General features: G+C 40.8%; 1 protein-coding gene across 2 annotated transcripts in view; it reads left to right on the top strand.

Moving 5' to 3' along the window:
- nbas (NBAS subunit of NRZ tethering complex) overlaps positions 1–17,757 on the top strand; it is a 156,315-nt gene extending 138,558 nt beyond the window's left edge. The window contains exons 51-53 of one of the 2 annotated variants that reach the window (XM_062437119.1): positions 4,002–4,149; positions 5,270–5,404; positions 16,598–17,757. In XM_062437119.1, coding sequence (XP_062293103.1) covers positions 4,002–4,149; positions 5,270–5,404; positions 16,598–16,873 — 559 coding nt within the window. In that variant the 3' untranslated portion in view covers positions 16,874–17,757. Of the gene's footprint in view, positions 1–4,001; positions 4,150–5,269; positions 5,405–16,597 lie in introns of those variants that run through there. The other variant, XM_062437120.1, reaches the window with a different exon arrangement.
- Positions 17,758–18,057: the final 300 nt, after the last annotated feature.

The raw sequence follows: 18,057 nt of genomic DNA on the forward strand, positions 1-18,057 counted from the left end.
CGAAGACATCGATATTTTAATGGGAAACTTCTGCACCGTGTTTTCTCAATTCTGTAAGAGTTGGAATGGAGAACTGTGGCTCTTATCACTCAGGGGCACATATCGCTCATAGACTTTTAGACTTGGAAATGAAAGCAAGCGTCTTCACAAAGCTTCAGGCGCTGGGCTTCTTGCACCAGCTGGTGTCTTATGAGCCTCAGCAAGTGTTGGCTGTATTATCGATAAGTGCCTAATGACGTGATTGCTCTTCTCCTGCTCCATTGTTCTCGATTAAAAGTGAGCGGCACTCTGAGGACCGCTGAGACAATACAGGGCTCTGCTGTTGAGGGTTTATCCCTCCAGCTCAGTCAAAGCAGACTGCGTTTCAAACAGTTTCGATCAGCAATTTAAAGTGGAGTTGTTGTTCTCCGGTAGTTGTTGAAAACTCACACACAGCTGTGTATGGGGGAGTCAGCTTTAGAGTAAGACTCTGATGACGTGTTAGGCTTGATCATTAAAAGGATTTACATACGTTCTTCAATGATGCATCAGTTTAAATGTCAGCACAACCTGCTTGATTTGATACTTGATCCTTTAATCTGAAGTATACATAATGCTGGGAGCAGACTGCACCATAGTTTTTCTTCCCAAATGATCACTATGGGGATGACGGTCATGGATCATGGTGACTGGGAAAGAGAGGTTAGAATGCCAACAGTCAACAGTCTGCATCATTGACTATGTCGTGGACTATGTCAAATTAGGTGAGACAAGGCAAAACTATTCTTACATAGCAGTAATTCCATTAGTACCTTGTGAGGTACAACTAAATCTGTTGTTTTCCACTACAAACTGCAAAGTGTTTGACCATTTCCAGGCTGATATGGTGTAATCTGATTGCGCATAAGAGGAAGTAACAAGCTGATCATAAAAAAAATCAAGATTTAAATTATACATATGAGAATGCTAAACGGGAGACACAGTGAGAGATACCGAGATAGGCTCAAAAAAGCAGTAAGATTGTTTGGTCCAAAGGTGATAACAGATAATTACTTGCAGTTGCCAGTTTAGGAGGTACAGTACACCAAGCTAAAAACTAATGCAGTCTAAGACAGCAGCAGCACCTGCAATTAATTATACCTTCATGAGGATTTTAATGTTTGAAGAAGTGCTGATTTTTGGTGGCTTGTAGTTTGTTGTGCTATTTGGTTTGTATTAAATGATACTAGATATACTGAGCCTCAAAAATGAACATAAAGTTGAATCAAAATCCCACAAATAAAACAGAACATTTGAACTCTCACTATAATTTGCAGGGCTCTTGTATTAGACTGCATTAGTTTTTAGACATATTTTATTGAGATGTGGCATTTCATGTACAGTAATAGACATCAGGAGCAAGTTTGAAAAGTAGTTATTATTTATCAGCGTTTTTATAATGGGAAGCAGAGTTGTCACTGGTCCTGGGTGAAGTCAGTGTCTTTTCTGGCAGGGTGCTTTTCAGCAGAGAAGCAGCAGGAGAAATGGGATTAGGTTTGGACAACACAGCTGCTTCAAGTTCACCCCTGGATTTCACTGACAGTCCTCTGACTTTGTAAGTGTAACAGCTGTAGTCAAACCACCACTGCTGGGACAGTCAGCTATAATCATTCCTTTTAACTGCAGACTGAGCCACTGTATTTCAGACTTAAATGCAAACATAATGCTGAGTACAAACTCCGTTTTTGATTATGGATTTTGTCCTTTTATCGTCTCTCCTCATTTAAATTGCTCAAGGTAATTGGCTGCAACATGCATACATACATTAACTAAGCTGTCAGGTAGCTCTTTGAGCAGCATATAAGACTGAAATTTAAGTCTGATCTTTGTTCACTGTGCATATTATGTGTGACGGCTGCTTCCTCCGACAGCCATAATTTGGGACACAAAACTCGGAATAATTTAACCTTCAAGAGCGTAATTTGAGATGTTCAGTTAAGTCTTAGAGGCATTATCTTTTACTGCACGGGACACATGGTTAACCTTAAACATCAGTCTGACTCAGCACTTAATCCTGATGAAACGGCAGTCTGTTTACTGTGTATGTGTCTGTAGTGAGATGATTTGTTTCAGTAAAACCACAAGAGGCTGTTTTTTGGAGCTATATTGAGTGTTGCATCTCAAAAGCTTATCCTTTAGTCTGTCCGCATCGACTGAGTCATGATTCAAAGCACGAATGGAGGCTGACTGTGACTCATGCTGCACCCTGTGACAGATTTGGCGAGCATGCAGGCACTCATAAGTCGCTTACAGCAGTGCCTCGCTGTCCCCTGGTAAAACACAGGATGCAGCACTGTGCATGCAGCTCAGGTGGGCTCCGTTTGCTCCCATGGCCATATCATCCGAAGGTGAAGCAGCTTGTTAGGACAAGACACCCTGGTAGCTGGATGGAGAGCTGTCTTTTCTTCTGACAGACACACACAGGAGCCCTGCTGTTCTCCCTGCTGAGGTTTTTTCCTAACCTCTTCCTTTCTATCCTCCATTACTCTCACTCACACATTTTTATTGCAGATGTCCATAGACACGTACAGCAGGATCTTGCTTGTACTGTATTATGCTTAAATGAGACACACTTCAGCAGCCTAATGTAACATTAGGTTTCAGCCACTTCTCTATTTTTCATCACATAACCAAAGATTTATCAGCATGTTAGCATCTGCCCCTTGTCGTGTAAAAACACAAGAGTGAAACAAAGCACAGATTCGCATCAGATGTTGTCTTTCCTCCTCTCAGACGCAATCTCCTCCTTTTCCCTCTCTGTCCGTTCAATATTTAATGTGTGCCGCTTGTCATGTTAATCACATACAGTACATACTGCAACTTCCAGCAGTGCTTCTGTGTGTCGGCGCCTATTTTCTAACCACAGGAAACATGTCCCCCACTTTACACTTGTGCTCGCCTGCCTGAAAATGATTGATGATTGGCAGGGATAAAAAATATTCCTCCATACACCATGTGAAATTTTGCAGCTTCACAACAGCTCAAAATGTGGTTTGATTTCACTGCTTTGGCTTTACACAGATATAATGAGACCGTGGCTATGAGTTTTCAACTACATTTGTGGAAGGAACCTCCATAACCACTAACACACATGTTAGCCAGCAGTAAAGTAAGGTTGGAATATAGCACTGACTGCTTCCAATTCTTATGAAAATCAAATAAAGAATCATTTCAACAGGATACGTCCATCAACTAAGATCCAATTAACAAATAATGAGTTGTACTTTGGTTTCAATCTTTTTTTCTTCTGAACTGATATTTATTAATAAAAATCCTTGAAGGTCCTATTGCCTTTGCATCGCTTGTATTTGCTGGCCTTGGTGGTAGCTAATCTGTTCCTCTGGAGGCATTAGCAAATGTCTGGAAGAGCCCATGAAGGAGCGTGTAAACAAAGCGGTATTTGTCACTGCTGGTAGCTGAGAGAGAAAATCCAGCATGTTGGTCTTTAATATTTACTGCTGGAGTATTGTGGTCTAAAACCTTTCCTCATCACTCACATGTCAACGTCAGATCATCTGCAAACTTCTGTCTGCTTTCATGGCAGCCTGTGATTTGAAGGGATGCCGTTGCTGTTATTCTTTTGTGTCTGCTGTATTTATATTATTCATAATGTATATTTTGATGCAATATGGTGTACTACCATACTCTAGGCACAGCTGCTGTGTCCTGGTCATTGTCTAACAGGATTACCATCTGGTGACACACTGAATCTCTGAATAGGATTGCAGAGTAATGGATGAATAACATTACAGTAATTTTTCATGTTGCAATATTGTTTTTGGCGTGCAACAAGCTTTTACTGTTAGTTCTTGCCAACTGCGGTTGTCCTAAACACACTCACCAGTAATGGCAGATGTATACTTGTGTCCTTTGTATTTACTAGTGTTTGTTTTCTCTACTGTATGTTCACTTCAGACGAGACAGAAGCTCAGCAAAAGGCATGCACTTCACATTTATAGCTTTGTCTTGCTTTCCCTCTCCAGGGCAGAGTCGGAGCATAACCCCTGGGTGTTGCTGACTTCAGCCTTTCTCACCCAATGCCAGGGGTCGCAGGTCAAACTAGACCTGGGTCAGCAAGTGGTCACTATGGTGCGATCCCTCTATAACACCAAACACAAGCTCCCTGCACAGGTAAACAACAAACACTCCTTATACAGTCTGTGAATGCTTATGTCTGCTTTACCTCACAGTAATCTGAAAAGTAGAATTAGTTCAAAAAGTGAGAAAATAAATTCATTCTGAGCCTCAGAAAATGTCAGACTCTGTTGACTGAGGTTCTGGGGTCAAGAGAAGCTTGATTTTTTCAAAAGTAATTTCAACTGTGTTATTACTCTTAACAATGACAATGGCTGATTCTGTGAAAATGAAGTGAATACAGGAAAATAATTTTGCAATTTCATGCAATACACTGAGAGTGGAATATTTTGGGTCAAAGAAATCTGCCATCAACATCTTTACAACTCATCTGCTATAACCATTGTTATCAAAAATATGGGACCAAGCTTGTTTGCATTCAAGTGTACCCTCACTGCAGTGCCACCGTTTTACCCTTTATCTTAATACAGAAGCCTAAAGCTATTACGCATGTAACCCACAGCAACGTGTTAGCATCAGCTCAGTGCTTTTTGCAATGTACTATAGGCATTCTTTGATATCTGACGGCCCCTAATGCTATTCATGCCTTGCTGAGCACCATGGAAGTGGTAAGCCTAATGCCATTCTGTATGTCTAGCGCCAGCTGACTGTGATATTAGTTTAGCGCTAATGCTATTCAGTGTGAATAGGCTAGTGTCTGCCTGGCTGTCTAATATTAGTGTAGGAAGGGGGTGGGAGGTGGAGAAGGAGGTCTTTTACTCTGTTCTGAACAGCTTTAATTTGAATCTGCTGGAATGAAACCGCCAGAGCATGGGGGAGTCAGATTGCATTGTGATATCCATATATTACTGGATAGGACTGTAACAGGACTATGCGTCTGTGGTGTGTGTTTGTGTGTGTGTAGACCTTTTTAAAAGTATTATGTGCCTGTGCGTCTGTACAGTATATGCACATCGATTAACCTTCACTGTTCCTCGCCTACTCTCTTCCCTCTGTCTCCTGCTCACCCCCTTTGTTCTCCCTCCCTCTTTTTTTTTCTTTTTTTCTTCTGATTACCTTTCCCTATTTTCATCCCATTTTTGCTTTTATCTCTCCCCCTCTTTTTTTCATCCATTTATCCACAAATCTATCCATGCCCTCTCTCTTTCCTTTCTAGTGTATCAGACACATAGCCACTCTGCTGCTCCAAGACCAAGCGAGCCACCAACAGCCTGCACTCAAACTGATGGCAGAGAGCGGTGATGAGCAACTGCTGCAGCTGACTCTGGATCAGATCAACAGCATGACCGCAGTAAGTGTCAGTGTAATTATCTGCATTTTCCATATTCAAATGCAGACCAGGTGAACTCCACTGTACGAATCACAGTTTGAATTCGGACGTTGGATGGCAACCGATCATAATTTTCAACATTGGTTCGATTGTTTGTTGTTTTTAAAAAAAAAAAAAATTGTTGATTCCTTTATAAAATAAGCCCACGGTGATATCTTCAAATCGCTTGTTTCGGCTGACCAACAGTTCAAAACCAGGAACAGCTCAACATTTGATGATAATAGTAATACTTTTTATTTATCAAATGCTTTTCATGATAATCAGATACACTTTACACAGCAAGTTTAAATCCCAGTTGATTAAAAAACAGACTTGATTAAAAAGAAGAGAAGATTGATCCTTCTTATGTCTATATGGTAAAAATTAAGCTACAGCAGCAGTCAGTTAGCTTAGCTTAGCATACAGACTGGATACAGGGGTAAACAGCTAGCCTGGCTTTGTCTAAGGTTAACAACATTCAACATCTAGCACCTCTAAAGCTCACTAATGAATAAGTTATATCTTTTTTGTTTATTCTGTACATCAAAATGTAAAAACTGCACAGTTCGGTTTTACAAATGGGAATGTGACAATTTCTCGACTGTGTACTAAAATAAATGAGGTAACCGTGTTCTAGCAGGCCTTAGAGGTTGTACTCAATATGCTGCATTAGAAAAGTGTGAAAACGAGGTAGAAAGGTGGAACACACAAAAAATGCAGGCAAGAAAGATGACTGATGAAGATGTGATAAAGTGAAGTCTGCTCTATTCACAGAAAAGAGGAGCCAAACATTTTTTTTAAAAACCCTTGACTTTTTTTTAGATAAAAACGAAGTTCTCCAAAGGATTTTAACATTATTATAACCCAACAGCATTCGTCCACTTGCTATAAGTGCCCTGTAGTTTTTGGAAGCCTGCATCAGATAACAGCGTAATCGTTCAAGAATGTGTGGGCCGCACTCCACTGTTTTCCGATCAGATAAGCAGTTGTCGTAAAGCAGGTCTCTGAGACCCCGCAGACCCTCTTTATGTTCTTGGATCAGATAAAAGAAAGCTTCACTATTAAGCAACAGAGCCCATTTTAAATGAAGTGTTCGAGCTCCTAGATCGGTACACCTGAGCAACACGCTGCTTCTATCCCACAGAGAAAAGAGAGTGCGACCAAAGATGCTGCGGTGTTAAAGGGAGAAAGAGGAAAGATAATGTGATTTAGATGTGGCAAGAGGAAATCAAGTAGATGAGGAATGGTTGCTGAGATAGAGAAACAGGATGAGCAAATGTATGAAAATGTAAAGTTAGAAAGAGATAGAGCAGGATACACAGTCTGACTGAAGAGGGGATGGTGCTGTACGGTAGATGAAAGACAGAAAAGATAAATCAGGGAGAGTTGGAGAGGGTATGTGAATGGAGTAAGACAGGCAGTGTGTCACACTGCTTTTCAGAAATAATCTTGCCTCTGCCGCCTAAGAGCTGAGTGAGCAGGGGCATGTTCGGAGCAGCACAGAACAGTGTTCATCTGAAGATAACATCAACCGAGACAGAGAGAAATCATCTTACATCTAATACATCTGATAATGTGTTGGCTTGCTGCTCACTGTGGAGTTGTATGTATGTGGATGTGGGTGTATTTGTCTGTGTGTGCGCGCCTGTGTGCATCTCTTCTCTTTCTCTGTGGGTGTGTGATTACTTCTCTCTGTCTGTGTGAATCAGAGTTTTGCTTTGGTGTGTTTTTACCTAGTGCTTGTTTTGCTGTTAATGTCTTTTCAAATACAGTGTTGCTGACTGTCTTAGATAGAGTACATTAAAGGGTCTCCTCAGACAAATGATTGAAAAAAACAATAACACATTTTGCAGAAAGATAGTTGTATTAGGGCAGGTACAGGATAACAGAAAAACATATTCAGACAGTTTAGATATCATTTGTTAAGGTTTGATATATCTTTCTCTCAGATTTCAGCTATCATCTTAATCAATGAAAGTGAAGAGAATTTCTTGTGTGGTGATTAGAGCATTGAAAGGATTTGGCAGGTGATTTTCTATATTCTTATTGTCAGCAAAGCTCTTGTGCAGACTCAAGCCAATATAAATGGATTCTACTTAGAAGTATTGTGTGTCTGTATTTTATTCTCTTGTGCCGTAGACTTTAAAAACATGTCAGTGAGCCACAAGTTTGCAGTTGGGGATTTGTTTCTTCACCCTGAAAATTACAGTCAAGTTTCCATGTAAGTTAAATGTCACTGCACATGTGATTCCATATACAGCACTTTGTTAACTTGGTGTGCTACATATCACAATGTCTTAACTTTGTACTAATTCTTTGAGAAATTAACAATGTGGTACAAAGTCCAGAGGTTTTGATATGTAGCACAACAAGCTAGCGAAGCTCTGTAAACAGAACCCATTCCCTCACATGTGCGGTGTCATCTTCTGTATACAAAACTACTCTGTGGAGACTGAAAATGTGATTGCTATTAGTAGTTATTATTAGGCTTTGTATCAGCTCCTAAACAAACTAACGTGCCAATAATCTTGATAATGAAGGAACGTGTGAAAAGTGCAAAAGTGTAGCTCGTTTACATATTGACACAGTCGTCCACAGCACAGAGGATTACCATTTATCAGGCTTTGGATACACACACAACACTTGTAAGTAGGATCATTTCTTTGTTGGTTTGGCTCTGCACATGAGATTTGTGGACAATAAGAAAGTAAAATTGCCAACCATATTATTTTAATAATTTCAACAGTAACCTTTTTCATTTTTATTTAGCATCAAGTAGTTTAAATGAAAATGAGAGTTACTGTCCATGAAATATCCAAGATAATCAGGAAATTGCCGCTGGAAAAAACCCCAAGTTGTTAAATGTTAAAGATATTTTAAAATTCTGTGAAATGTCACCAACCTTGTGTTTTTTTTTTTTCTTCTTTGTAGTGGTAGTAGTAGAAAATGTATACACTGCACCCTAACTTATGGTGTTTTGTATAGGCATATTTTTATGCACGAAAGAATCAGAACTCTGAGATGGTGGTTGGGGTTTTTCTGTATGTGTGGGAAGGTGGAGGGTTCTGAACAATACCTTTAACACGCTTTAATAGATCGCTGCTCCTCATCACACTATTTGGTGGCTCTCATGTCATTAACCATCATGACTAAATATAACCTGATACAAGAGCACGACACTCAAAGGCCTTTCATCAGATCTACAAATAGCCTGGACCTGTCAGCAACTATCCATTAGAGGATCAGTAGATCTCATCACAGGAGGATCAAGAATAATTGATTTTAGTTCAGCTCTGCCCGAAATTTAGTGAGTGTACTGAGAAAGCTTGACTGCCAAAGTTACTAGGCAGTGACTTTAATTGTTTCACTGAGGTTCTGTCACACTTTGTTGCACTCCATGATACAAGACAAAATTAATTTATCATTGAAAACCATGTGAAATGTTCTTAAATGTCACTCCTAATTCACCTGGCTTTTCATGTCTAGATTAACAAGCCTGATGTTGATTTTGGCCTCATTGCACCATCAACTCCACGACACGCAGCGCTCTTGATTAAATACATGAAAATGGCACGCCACTCTGAGTGACTGGCAGGTGTTATCTTCCAGCGCTGCCCCACAGTGTGTGTTTCCTGCCACTCTGCTCTGTACCTGTTGTCAAAGATTACTGCGCTCATTGTTTTCCTCACTATCAACACATTTCTTTTCTTTCATATAAGACTTGCCCCTGAGATTACAATAAAAATAAATAAAGATTAATTCTAAAGATTAGTTTTTTAATTAAAATGGTGCTACAGAAAACCACTTGACACAAGAAGTAAATGAGAAAAAGTAATTTATTTGGCTGTAGTGTGAGCTATGTGTTAATTTGCTTCACATTTACTGTGTCTTGCTTGGCTGCGATGCAGCGGCGGGTTAATGTATGCGAGGCTCTGTTGGAGGAGACCACAGTGGGCGTTGGAGAACAGAAGGAGGGAGGAAGAAACGAAGGGGTGAGAGTAGTGTATATGATTTGAAAGGGAGACCGACAGAGAGCAGGTAATTTAGATTATATTACATTGTTCTTAATGAAGGATGAAAAAAAATAGTGCAGTTTTTTATTTATTTTTATTTGGAACACAAACTTTCACACTCCCTTCTTTTCTTCCTGTCTTCTCCACTCTGTTCCCCCTGGTGGAGATGTATGGTCTGTGGAGATGCGCAATGGAGCAGGGAGCCAGGGGTTAACACCAGCCTGACTAATGGGAGACAGAGACAAGGGGCTGATAAGAGCTATCCTGCCAATATGAATGAGCTGCCAGTGCAGTGTACAGCATATTTAGATACTGCTGCATGTTTGCACTAACGCAGTGTGCTGCAGTACTCACCAAAATTTGCTGCGATGAAATGTTCTAGTAGTCCTTGCATGTTTTCACCCTCTTTTTTGTATTTGGCTCTTTATCTTTCTCCAACACATTTAACTGGAATTCATTCATGAGTCACCCGGTCTTCCTTTACTTTACTATTGTCATTTATCACCTGTGTTTTCATTTGCATATGTGCATCCTTGTGTATGTGTGTAATCAGGTCAAAAAACACTGCAGAGAATCAAAATAGGCCGTATCCATCTGCCCAGTAGAGTGAAGTGTGTGTGCGTGTGTGCGTGTGTGTGTGTGTGTGTGTGTGTGTGTGCGTGTGTATGTGTGTGATTGAGTGATTATGTGTCTAATAGCTTGTTTAAGTGGGCTTGTTTACAGTTTTTGTGCCATATTGGACCTGTTAATCTGGCTGTGTTTGCTTGCAACTCAATGTGTTGATCCCTGATTTGCTTGCCACGTGTATGTGTGTCTGTGTGCTCATGTGCGTCACAGCCCACTTTTATTTTTACTTTTTGGCTCCGCAGCCTCCTCTTCTGTCACTCTCAATCATGTCGTGCCGTAAGCAAGGACTGTTTGGTGTTTGTGTGTGTGTGTGTGTGTGTGTGTGTGTGTGTGTGTGTGTGTGTGTGTGTGTGTGTGTGTGTGTGTGTGTGTGTGTGTGTGTGTGTGTGTGTGTGTGTGTGTGTGTGTGTGTGTGTGTGTGTGTGTGTGTGTGTGTGTGTGTGTGTGTGTGTGTGTGTAGGAAAGCCTAGGGACAGCTAGGATGGAAGGATGGGAAGCAGAGCCTGAGGAAGGAGAGAAAAGGACGAGAGAAGGAGGAAAGGAGGTGGTTGTGTGTTGTCTGGCATTCCCAAGAAGCTTTATGATTTAAATGATAAAAGAAGGCTTGGCCATGCATTATGTATTAGGCATTGTACGTGTACGGTAATTCCAATTAAGCTTTCAACCGGGTTTAGCTCAGGGAGAGAGAGAGAGAGGGCGGAGAAAGACGTATACAGGAAATGAGAGATGTGCAGAGCAAGAATAGAAAACAAGAGTGTGAAAAATTGACCAGACCAATCAAGCAACATTTAGCAGCTGCTGAAAACAAGCAGGAGAGACAACCTTGGCTGTCTTTCACAGAGGGAGACAGCAAGAAATGACAAGGTAATAACAACAGCAAAGGGGGGTTGGACATCTTATGGCTGCAGTTTGATGTGTCAGTCCTCTTGTCACGCTGAGTGTTTGTGCATTCTCTCACAGCCCACGCCAGCTGTGAGTAGGAGCACACACACACACACACACACACACACACACACACACACACACACACACACACACACACAAGACAGAAGACGCCTCTTGTTTTCGCTTCATTGAAGAGACAGACAAGGTGTTGTTTGAACTTTTAGAGAAGACTTGGAGGGGCTTTTAACCTGACACATGCATACAAACACACACACACAAACACACACACATTTGCACCAAAAATACATATACCCCAGGACAGGTTTTCATGTTCTCCAAGCTGTTGACCTTTGAAAAGGAAAGGAGGGCATGATGGATGTATTCCCTCCTCAATCAGATTTTGTTCGAGCTGAAGTGTTTATAAAGGCGAGGCCTGGAGAAACCACTGGGGAAACTCAAAATCAGAGAGAAGAAGAAAGAGTGTTGAGGAGGAACGAGTCACTGGAGGAGGGATGTATGGATGGATGTACAGGGTTGTGAGAGGTACGGCAGATGGGATACTCGGCTCTAGTGTTTGCAGAAATAATGTACTATGGCTGAGCAGTATATTTGAAATCATTTTCACAATTTACAGAAAATACTGATTTTTTTATTTTGCTGTAATTAAAGGAATAGTAAAATATTTTTTTAATATATTTGCTCTCTTGCTTAGATACAAGAACGTCAAAACCACTTTATTGTTTTCATGTGTAATTTGCAGCTACAGCCAGCAGCCGAAGAACTTTTCTACAGATTTAACAAACAGGATTCAAGGTGTAGTGATCCTTAATTTTGGACAGAACCAGGCTAGTTGTTTCCACCTGCTTCCACTATTTGTACTAACTAAGCTAAGCTAATAAGCAACTTTTGTAAAGAAATCAAATCAAATAAAAAAGTTTAGATTTTCCCCCTTCAATTAGAGCTTCATCATTCATTTGTAAAATAATATGATATTTTACACACACGTTCTTGATATGACTCCACTGACCAGGCTATTAAGTTTGACAGTATTACAGTTATAGATAGTCATTAATTAGTATTGCATTAGATTGTACCCAGTATCTTTGTCAGCTACAGATTACAAGTGTAGAGTATTCGTGGACAGCTGTAATTGTGTCTCCAGTAAATAATATATAAGAAAAGTAATACATTTTTTTGATTCAAGACAGAGTGTAGTTAATGATCATATGAACCCTGTCATTATATCCTGCCGCCACCATATATTGCATAGTTACAGTACAGTAGGTTTGAACGTTGGTCCAGCGGCAGCGCCTAAAATGTGACAGAGCCATTCATTCTGTAAAAAGGACAAAGTTATCTGCTCCACTCTGATTTTAAGATTCCCCTCCATCCCTCCATTTCTCTGCTGCTGCTTCACATCTATTTTCAGCTCAGCTGTCAATCCAACTGACTCTAAGACTCAAATCTGCTTTCTCTCTTGACACAGTCAAACAGTAATAGCCTGGGAGGTGTATGTGTGCGTGTGCGCGCACGTGCGCGTGTTTGTGCGTGCATGGACAACCAGCTCTTTCTCAAGAGATGTGTAGGTTCTGTCTTTTCCATCTGTCAGACTAAATTTGTGTACATTAATGCATTACGTCTCTGTACAAGTACTTACATTGTGTTTTTTCTTGTCCCTAAATTTGTCACAGCACCCAACAACAGGACAGACTCCTCGTCCTCTAAATCTGTACCCACCTAATATTGCCCAAACTTACTGGATGTACTAGTTTATGTGTTGGTTTTTCCTTTCTGAACTGATCTCCTCTGCAGAGCCCTGCAGGTGCATCAACAGCACTAACACCTGCATTTCTCTTCCCCGATGGTTGATATTGGAACACTTTTCAATCAGAGTGACACAAATATGTTCTGCTTTTTATTTTTGGACACCACCTGCTACTGTAGAGCTTTCAGAACAGTGGTCCCTATGGATGAGCCATCAGGATTCATGCATATGCTCTAGGTGTCAGCACTCATTACCGCTACACACTGCAGAGGCTGATTTCTGTGATTAGCACGCCTTCAGGTCAAATCAAGTTAAATTTGTTTGAACAGCCATATTTAATCACAGTTAGGGTCTCAAAGGGTACCACAAGGCCACATTTAACAGTAAAACCATTAAAGAATAATTACGCATTATTAAATTTAGGTCTCATTTCCATAGTTTTGTCCATCATTTCTATTGGTGTAATTGTATTCACCAAGTTAATTGCTGGGATCAAGGAGTGTGGTGACATTGCTTCAATTTCAATGAGGCAAGAAAAACAATTGGTTAGGGGGCGTCGTGGTAGTCTAGGGATTAAGGCACCAGCCGCAGCGCAGGTCATGTCCATCCTGGGTCTTTTGTTGCATGCTATTTTCCATCTTTTTTCCCCCTCATTTACTGCCATCTTTTTTACTATAAAACTGCCTTTAAAAAAATATAAAGAAAGTTACATAATCATTGTTACAGCCACAACAAAAGAAAGCTTTGGCTCAACCACCAATGGATAAAGAGGACGCCATACCTGAGTATTAGGTTCAAAGCAAAATGTTTTTAATTACAAAAATTACCATAAGTTAACCAAAACTATGGGTGTCTGGAGGCCTGGCCAAACTGAACAAGCAGATGGAGGAAGTGTGGGCTGTGAGACTCAGACCTTTCCCCCCTAAACTACCAAAACAGTGTATAAGCTAAACAAACAAAACTGTAAAAAAAAAAAAAAAAAAAAAAAAATGGACTCCATCCTCAAAAGAGGTGAATACAAAAAAAGGAACAAAAAAAAAACAAAACACTAAGATGGAAAGAAGTTCTGCTAATCACCCAATCAGCACCTGAAAGAGTGAGAAAAGAGAGGGAGAGGAACACAACAAGGGGGAGAGCATAACATTCACCCAGGTAGGAAATGAGGCAAAAATGTAGTCAAATTATTGAAAAGACCTTATTTGAAAGAAAACCAAAATTGAATGGACGTGTAAGTTCAACAGTTCAACAATCTAACAGGTTTTTACAAATTTATTTGAGATTGAACACAAAGGCAAACATTAAAATAAATCTCAAAACCGGCCACTCTGCTCTTACCCAAACTTTGATTTCTGTCTTCTGTGAACTTTCTGTGCAATCATGGATTTTTTTTATCGACATTACAGGTGCATTTAGACTTGAGTCCAAATAATGTGGTGTCTCAGCTGGTCTGACTTCATGATTGCACCGTCACCGCATTAACAGATCTCAGGAATTACTCTGGTGATTACAGTGTTATCATAACCATAGTGGCCAAAACTTCAAAAATAAGACCCAAGTTGTGATACACAGGATGTGTTTTGTAAAGTGTAAAGAGTTCTTGTTGACACACATTCAGACACAAAAGAGATAAACTATGAAATGGATGTTATTTGCTCATTTACCCGCACAGTTTGAAATCATCTTTTTAAGATACTGACCTTCAAATTAGGTCCGTGTTCACTGCAGCTCCAGAAACCCCACAAAGAACATTTGTTCTCAGCCTCTGTTGATGCTCCAAAATCAACAGTTTGAAGCTGAAGTTATTTTGAAGTACCTCTCTTTGGTTCTAGTGTTCATTTAACGACTGAAAACAGTTGATGCACTTAAAAATCTATGTATCTGATGCTTTCAGTGCATGTCTACCTTTTTCCACCTCTCCAGCTCTCTCCCCCTGTTTTTCTCTGTCATATATTTTCCACACTCCCCACTCTCCGTCACCCTTAATTCTCATTATAACCGGATGACCTCCTCATCTGGCCTGTCTCAACATTCAAAAATTTTTATCCGCCTGTCTCCTCTGTCCTGCTCTCCTCCCTCCCCCAGCTTGTCATGATTCATCTGGTCATGTCTCTCAATGGAAGGGAGAAATTAAATTATTAGTCATGCATGACATACTGTATCGCCATAACTATTATACATTAACTCTCCACAGTATCTTCCTTTCCTCCACTACTAAAGCGAATTTAAAGGATACAAGCATCCAAAGCCAGATCAGATCTAAAGTAAATATGAATCTTGTAAACACTTGTTCTTTTTCAGATCAGCTCCTTTTGAAACAAGGTTAAAGCATTTTTACATGTAAAACACAATCAACAATACCAGTAGAGGACAGTGTCAGTGTCAATGGCAGTTCAGGACACTTGACACTCTCATGTTAGATTTTCAGGTTTACTTTTAACCATCATCATGAGCGTAAAATGATAAATGTTTACATTTTTCATGTTTTTAAAGGTGCAGTGTGTAGAATTTTGGCAGAAATTAAATATAATATTCATAAGTATGTTTTAGTTAGTGTATAATATAAATAAGAATTGTTGCCATTCGTTACCTTAGAATGAACCCTTTATATCTAAAAAGGGAGTCGACTATGTTGCACCACCATGTTTCTACAGTAGCCCAGAATGGACAAATCAAACAATTGCTCTAGAGAGGACTTTTTTAGTTTTTCGCGAGTTTCATGGACACTTACGCGTTACACAAACATTCAGGTTGTTGCATTCTGCACTTCAGAGCTAGATGCCACTAAATCCTACACACAGCACCATTAAGGCTGAATCAAAGGGAGAAAAACAGAGCACGGCCTTAACAGAGATGAGCGTTTTGAGAGGTGAGGGAGCGAAATTCATCCAGCTCTGCTCCCTTCTTCACTACAGAAGAGAAGACATGAGCTCTACATTTATAATTGATCTGCCTCAGCTCCAGAAATACCCTCTTGCTGTTGCCTGTGCACGCACACACACATATGCCTGTATAGTTGTGCAAGTGCAAGCTTAATAATAGAGACAGCAAACAGGTGAGAAGGTGTAGGGGAGATGGGCTGAGTCACAGAGAGAGGGAGCGAGACAGCCTTTCAATCCCAGCACTCAGCCTTGCCTCTCCATGGCCTGTAAAACACTCACAGCATCCCCAGCAGCAGTTTAGCTGTTTTGAATTTGCATGCAATTCATTGATGTAAAGAGGTGGAAGATAGGATTAAAATATTACATAAAAATCTGTTTCTTTCTGCGTTAACATGTGTTCAGAACTGTTTCGGTAACTGAGAATGTTTTTCTCAAAGCGGCAAAGCACTGCAGAAACAGACAAGAAGGGTTTATGTGTGCGAGTGCATGTGTGTGTGTGTGTGTGTGTGTGTGCCTGTGTGTGCGCGTATGTGTGTGCACGTGTGTGTACACAGGCACATGCCATGGGAATGGTGGTCAGCCACAGGGTCAACACAGGGTGTGACCTAACACTCTGACCTCATCAGGGTTATTCAAGCGTGTAACATTGTAATCACACACAGCCTCAAATACTGCTGCTGCAGCAGGAAGCTTTAGTCCCTATAGTTTCGACAGGCCACTGTGGCTGGTATAATTCCAAATGTACCCGCCACTTTCAGTGTTTTATCTGCCAGGAGGTATTTAGAGTAGAGTAGGTCTGCAGAGTGATAGCTAGGTACCTGGCAGAATGACTAGTTTCATATTTGCCAGAATTCTTGCTGTTACTCCTGGCACATGTTCATAGGGATGAAGAAAAGGTTATCACGCTTAAAATGGAAAGTTAGTTTCTCCAGACTCCATCACCACATGTTTACACATTAACATCTCCCCTCTCTTTATCTTTCCCTCTTCTCTTTTTTTACTCCAGGAGACAGCTTCATGCTGCGATGCCGAGCTCCTGACGTTGCTTCTGGACGCAAGGCTCCTGGTGGGCTGTGTCTCCTCGCCCCTGTACCCCCTGCTCAGCTCCCACATGCTGTCCCACCAGCAGGAGGGAGGCTGGGACGTAGAGAAAGCAGCCGCAGAGCTGCTGGCAGCAGGCCATGGGCCCGAGGCGGGCTCCCTGCTGCTGGCTCACCGTGGAACCCACCAGGCCCAGTTCACCTTCAACTCAGCCTTGGCCGTTCTTAAGAAGTGGTTGTGAGGGTTGGGAGGATGTGGAGGGGGAGGAGGAACAAGGTGTGGGGGGAAAGAGCATGACAAGGAGGCAGTCTGGACCACCGGCACAGGCTGCAGTGATAAAGTAGCTTTAGGAAAGCAGAGGGGGAAGGTGTTGAGAGAACAGTGGAATAAAATTGTATTCAGATCTGAAGAAATTCAGCAAGAGGTGAGATTGCAGTAGATATCAGGCCATACGTCTGCATTTTGTTCTGTAAACTGGTTTCCGGTTAATCAACTACAAACACGTCAGCAGCAGCTGCGGTGTCTGCCTTGAAGGTATAAGAGCGGATACTTTTAATACTGAAACATCTGCTCAATTAGAAACATTATCAGACTTCATACATGCAAATAAACACAACCTGTGCTGTCTCTCACTTATGAATGAATATTCAGACTGAGGGCTAATCAGAAAATGCAATGACTGCTCGCAATTATTTGTGTGCGTACTGTGCCCTATTGTGTGATAAAGTAATTGAGCAGTAGCCGGGAAGCGGTGGGTGGATATTAGCCTATTGTTCCGTGACAGGTTTGTCTCTTTGACGTCCCATCGTTAAACACCCTGCCTCTGCTCCATTGTTTTCCCCCTAATAATGTCTAATTAATTCCTTCAAAACAAATTAGCCCCGCAGCTGCCCCGCGCTGTGTCGATGTGTGTATGTGTGTGTGCGTGTGTGTGTGGATTCACAAATATTGTATATGAGCAGTGAGCACCGACACTCCGTGTAGAGCTAACGATGATAAAGAATAAACCTGTACATGTGTACTTATGCACACAGTAATGCTGTCACCATGGTTTGTTTTGCTTTATAAAATACATATTTTATTCTGGCTCACCTTTCAGATCTGAAATAAAGAATCACATCACCTGAGAATGAATCAGTGTTATATATACATTTTTTGTTTTAATTTTGTTCTCTCTTTTTTGGGATGGATAAAATCATGTAACTATCTGATGTTCTCAGTAGAGGTTTGTATGTTTTTTTTGTTTTGTTTTTCAAAGTTGACCCTGTTAACATTTCAGTGAGTTTTCTTTATATATAATGAATGGGTTTTCAAAAGATTCTCAGTTCTGTGTCACCATGAATTCAGTCAAAACATTTGCATTATAATTGCAGCATTTCAACACTGTTCCAAGATAATTACAACCCCCTGACCCAAACACCCGGC

Source organism: Scomber scombrus, chromosome 17 (assembly GCF_963691925.1).
Source record: "Scomber scombrus chromosome 17, fScoSco1.1, whole genome shotgun sequence".
Lineage (NCBI taxonomy): Eukaryota > Metazoa > Chordata > Actinopteri > Scombriformes > Scombridae > Scomber > Scomber scombrus.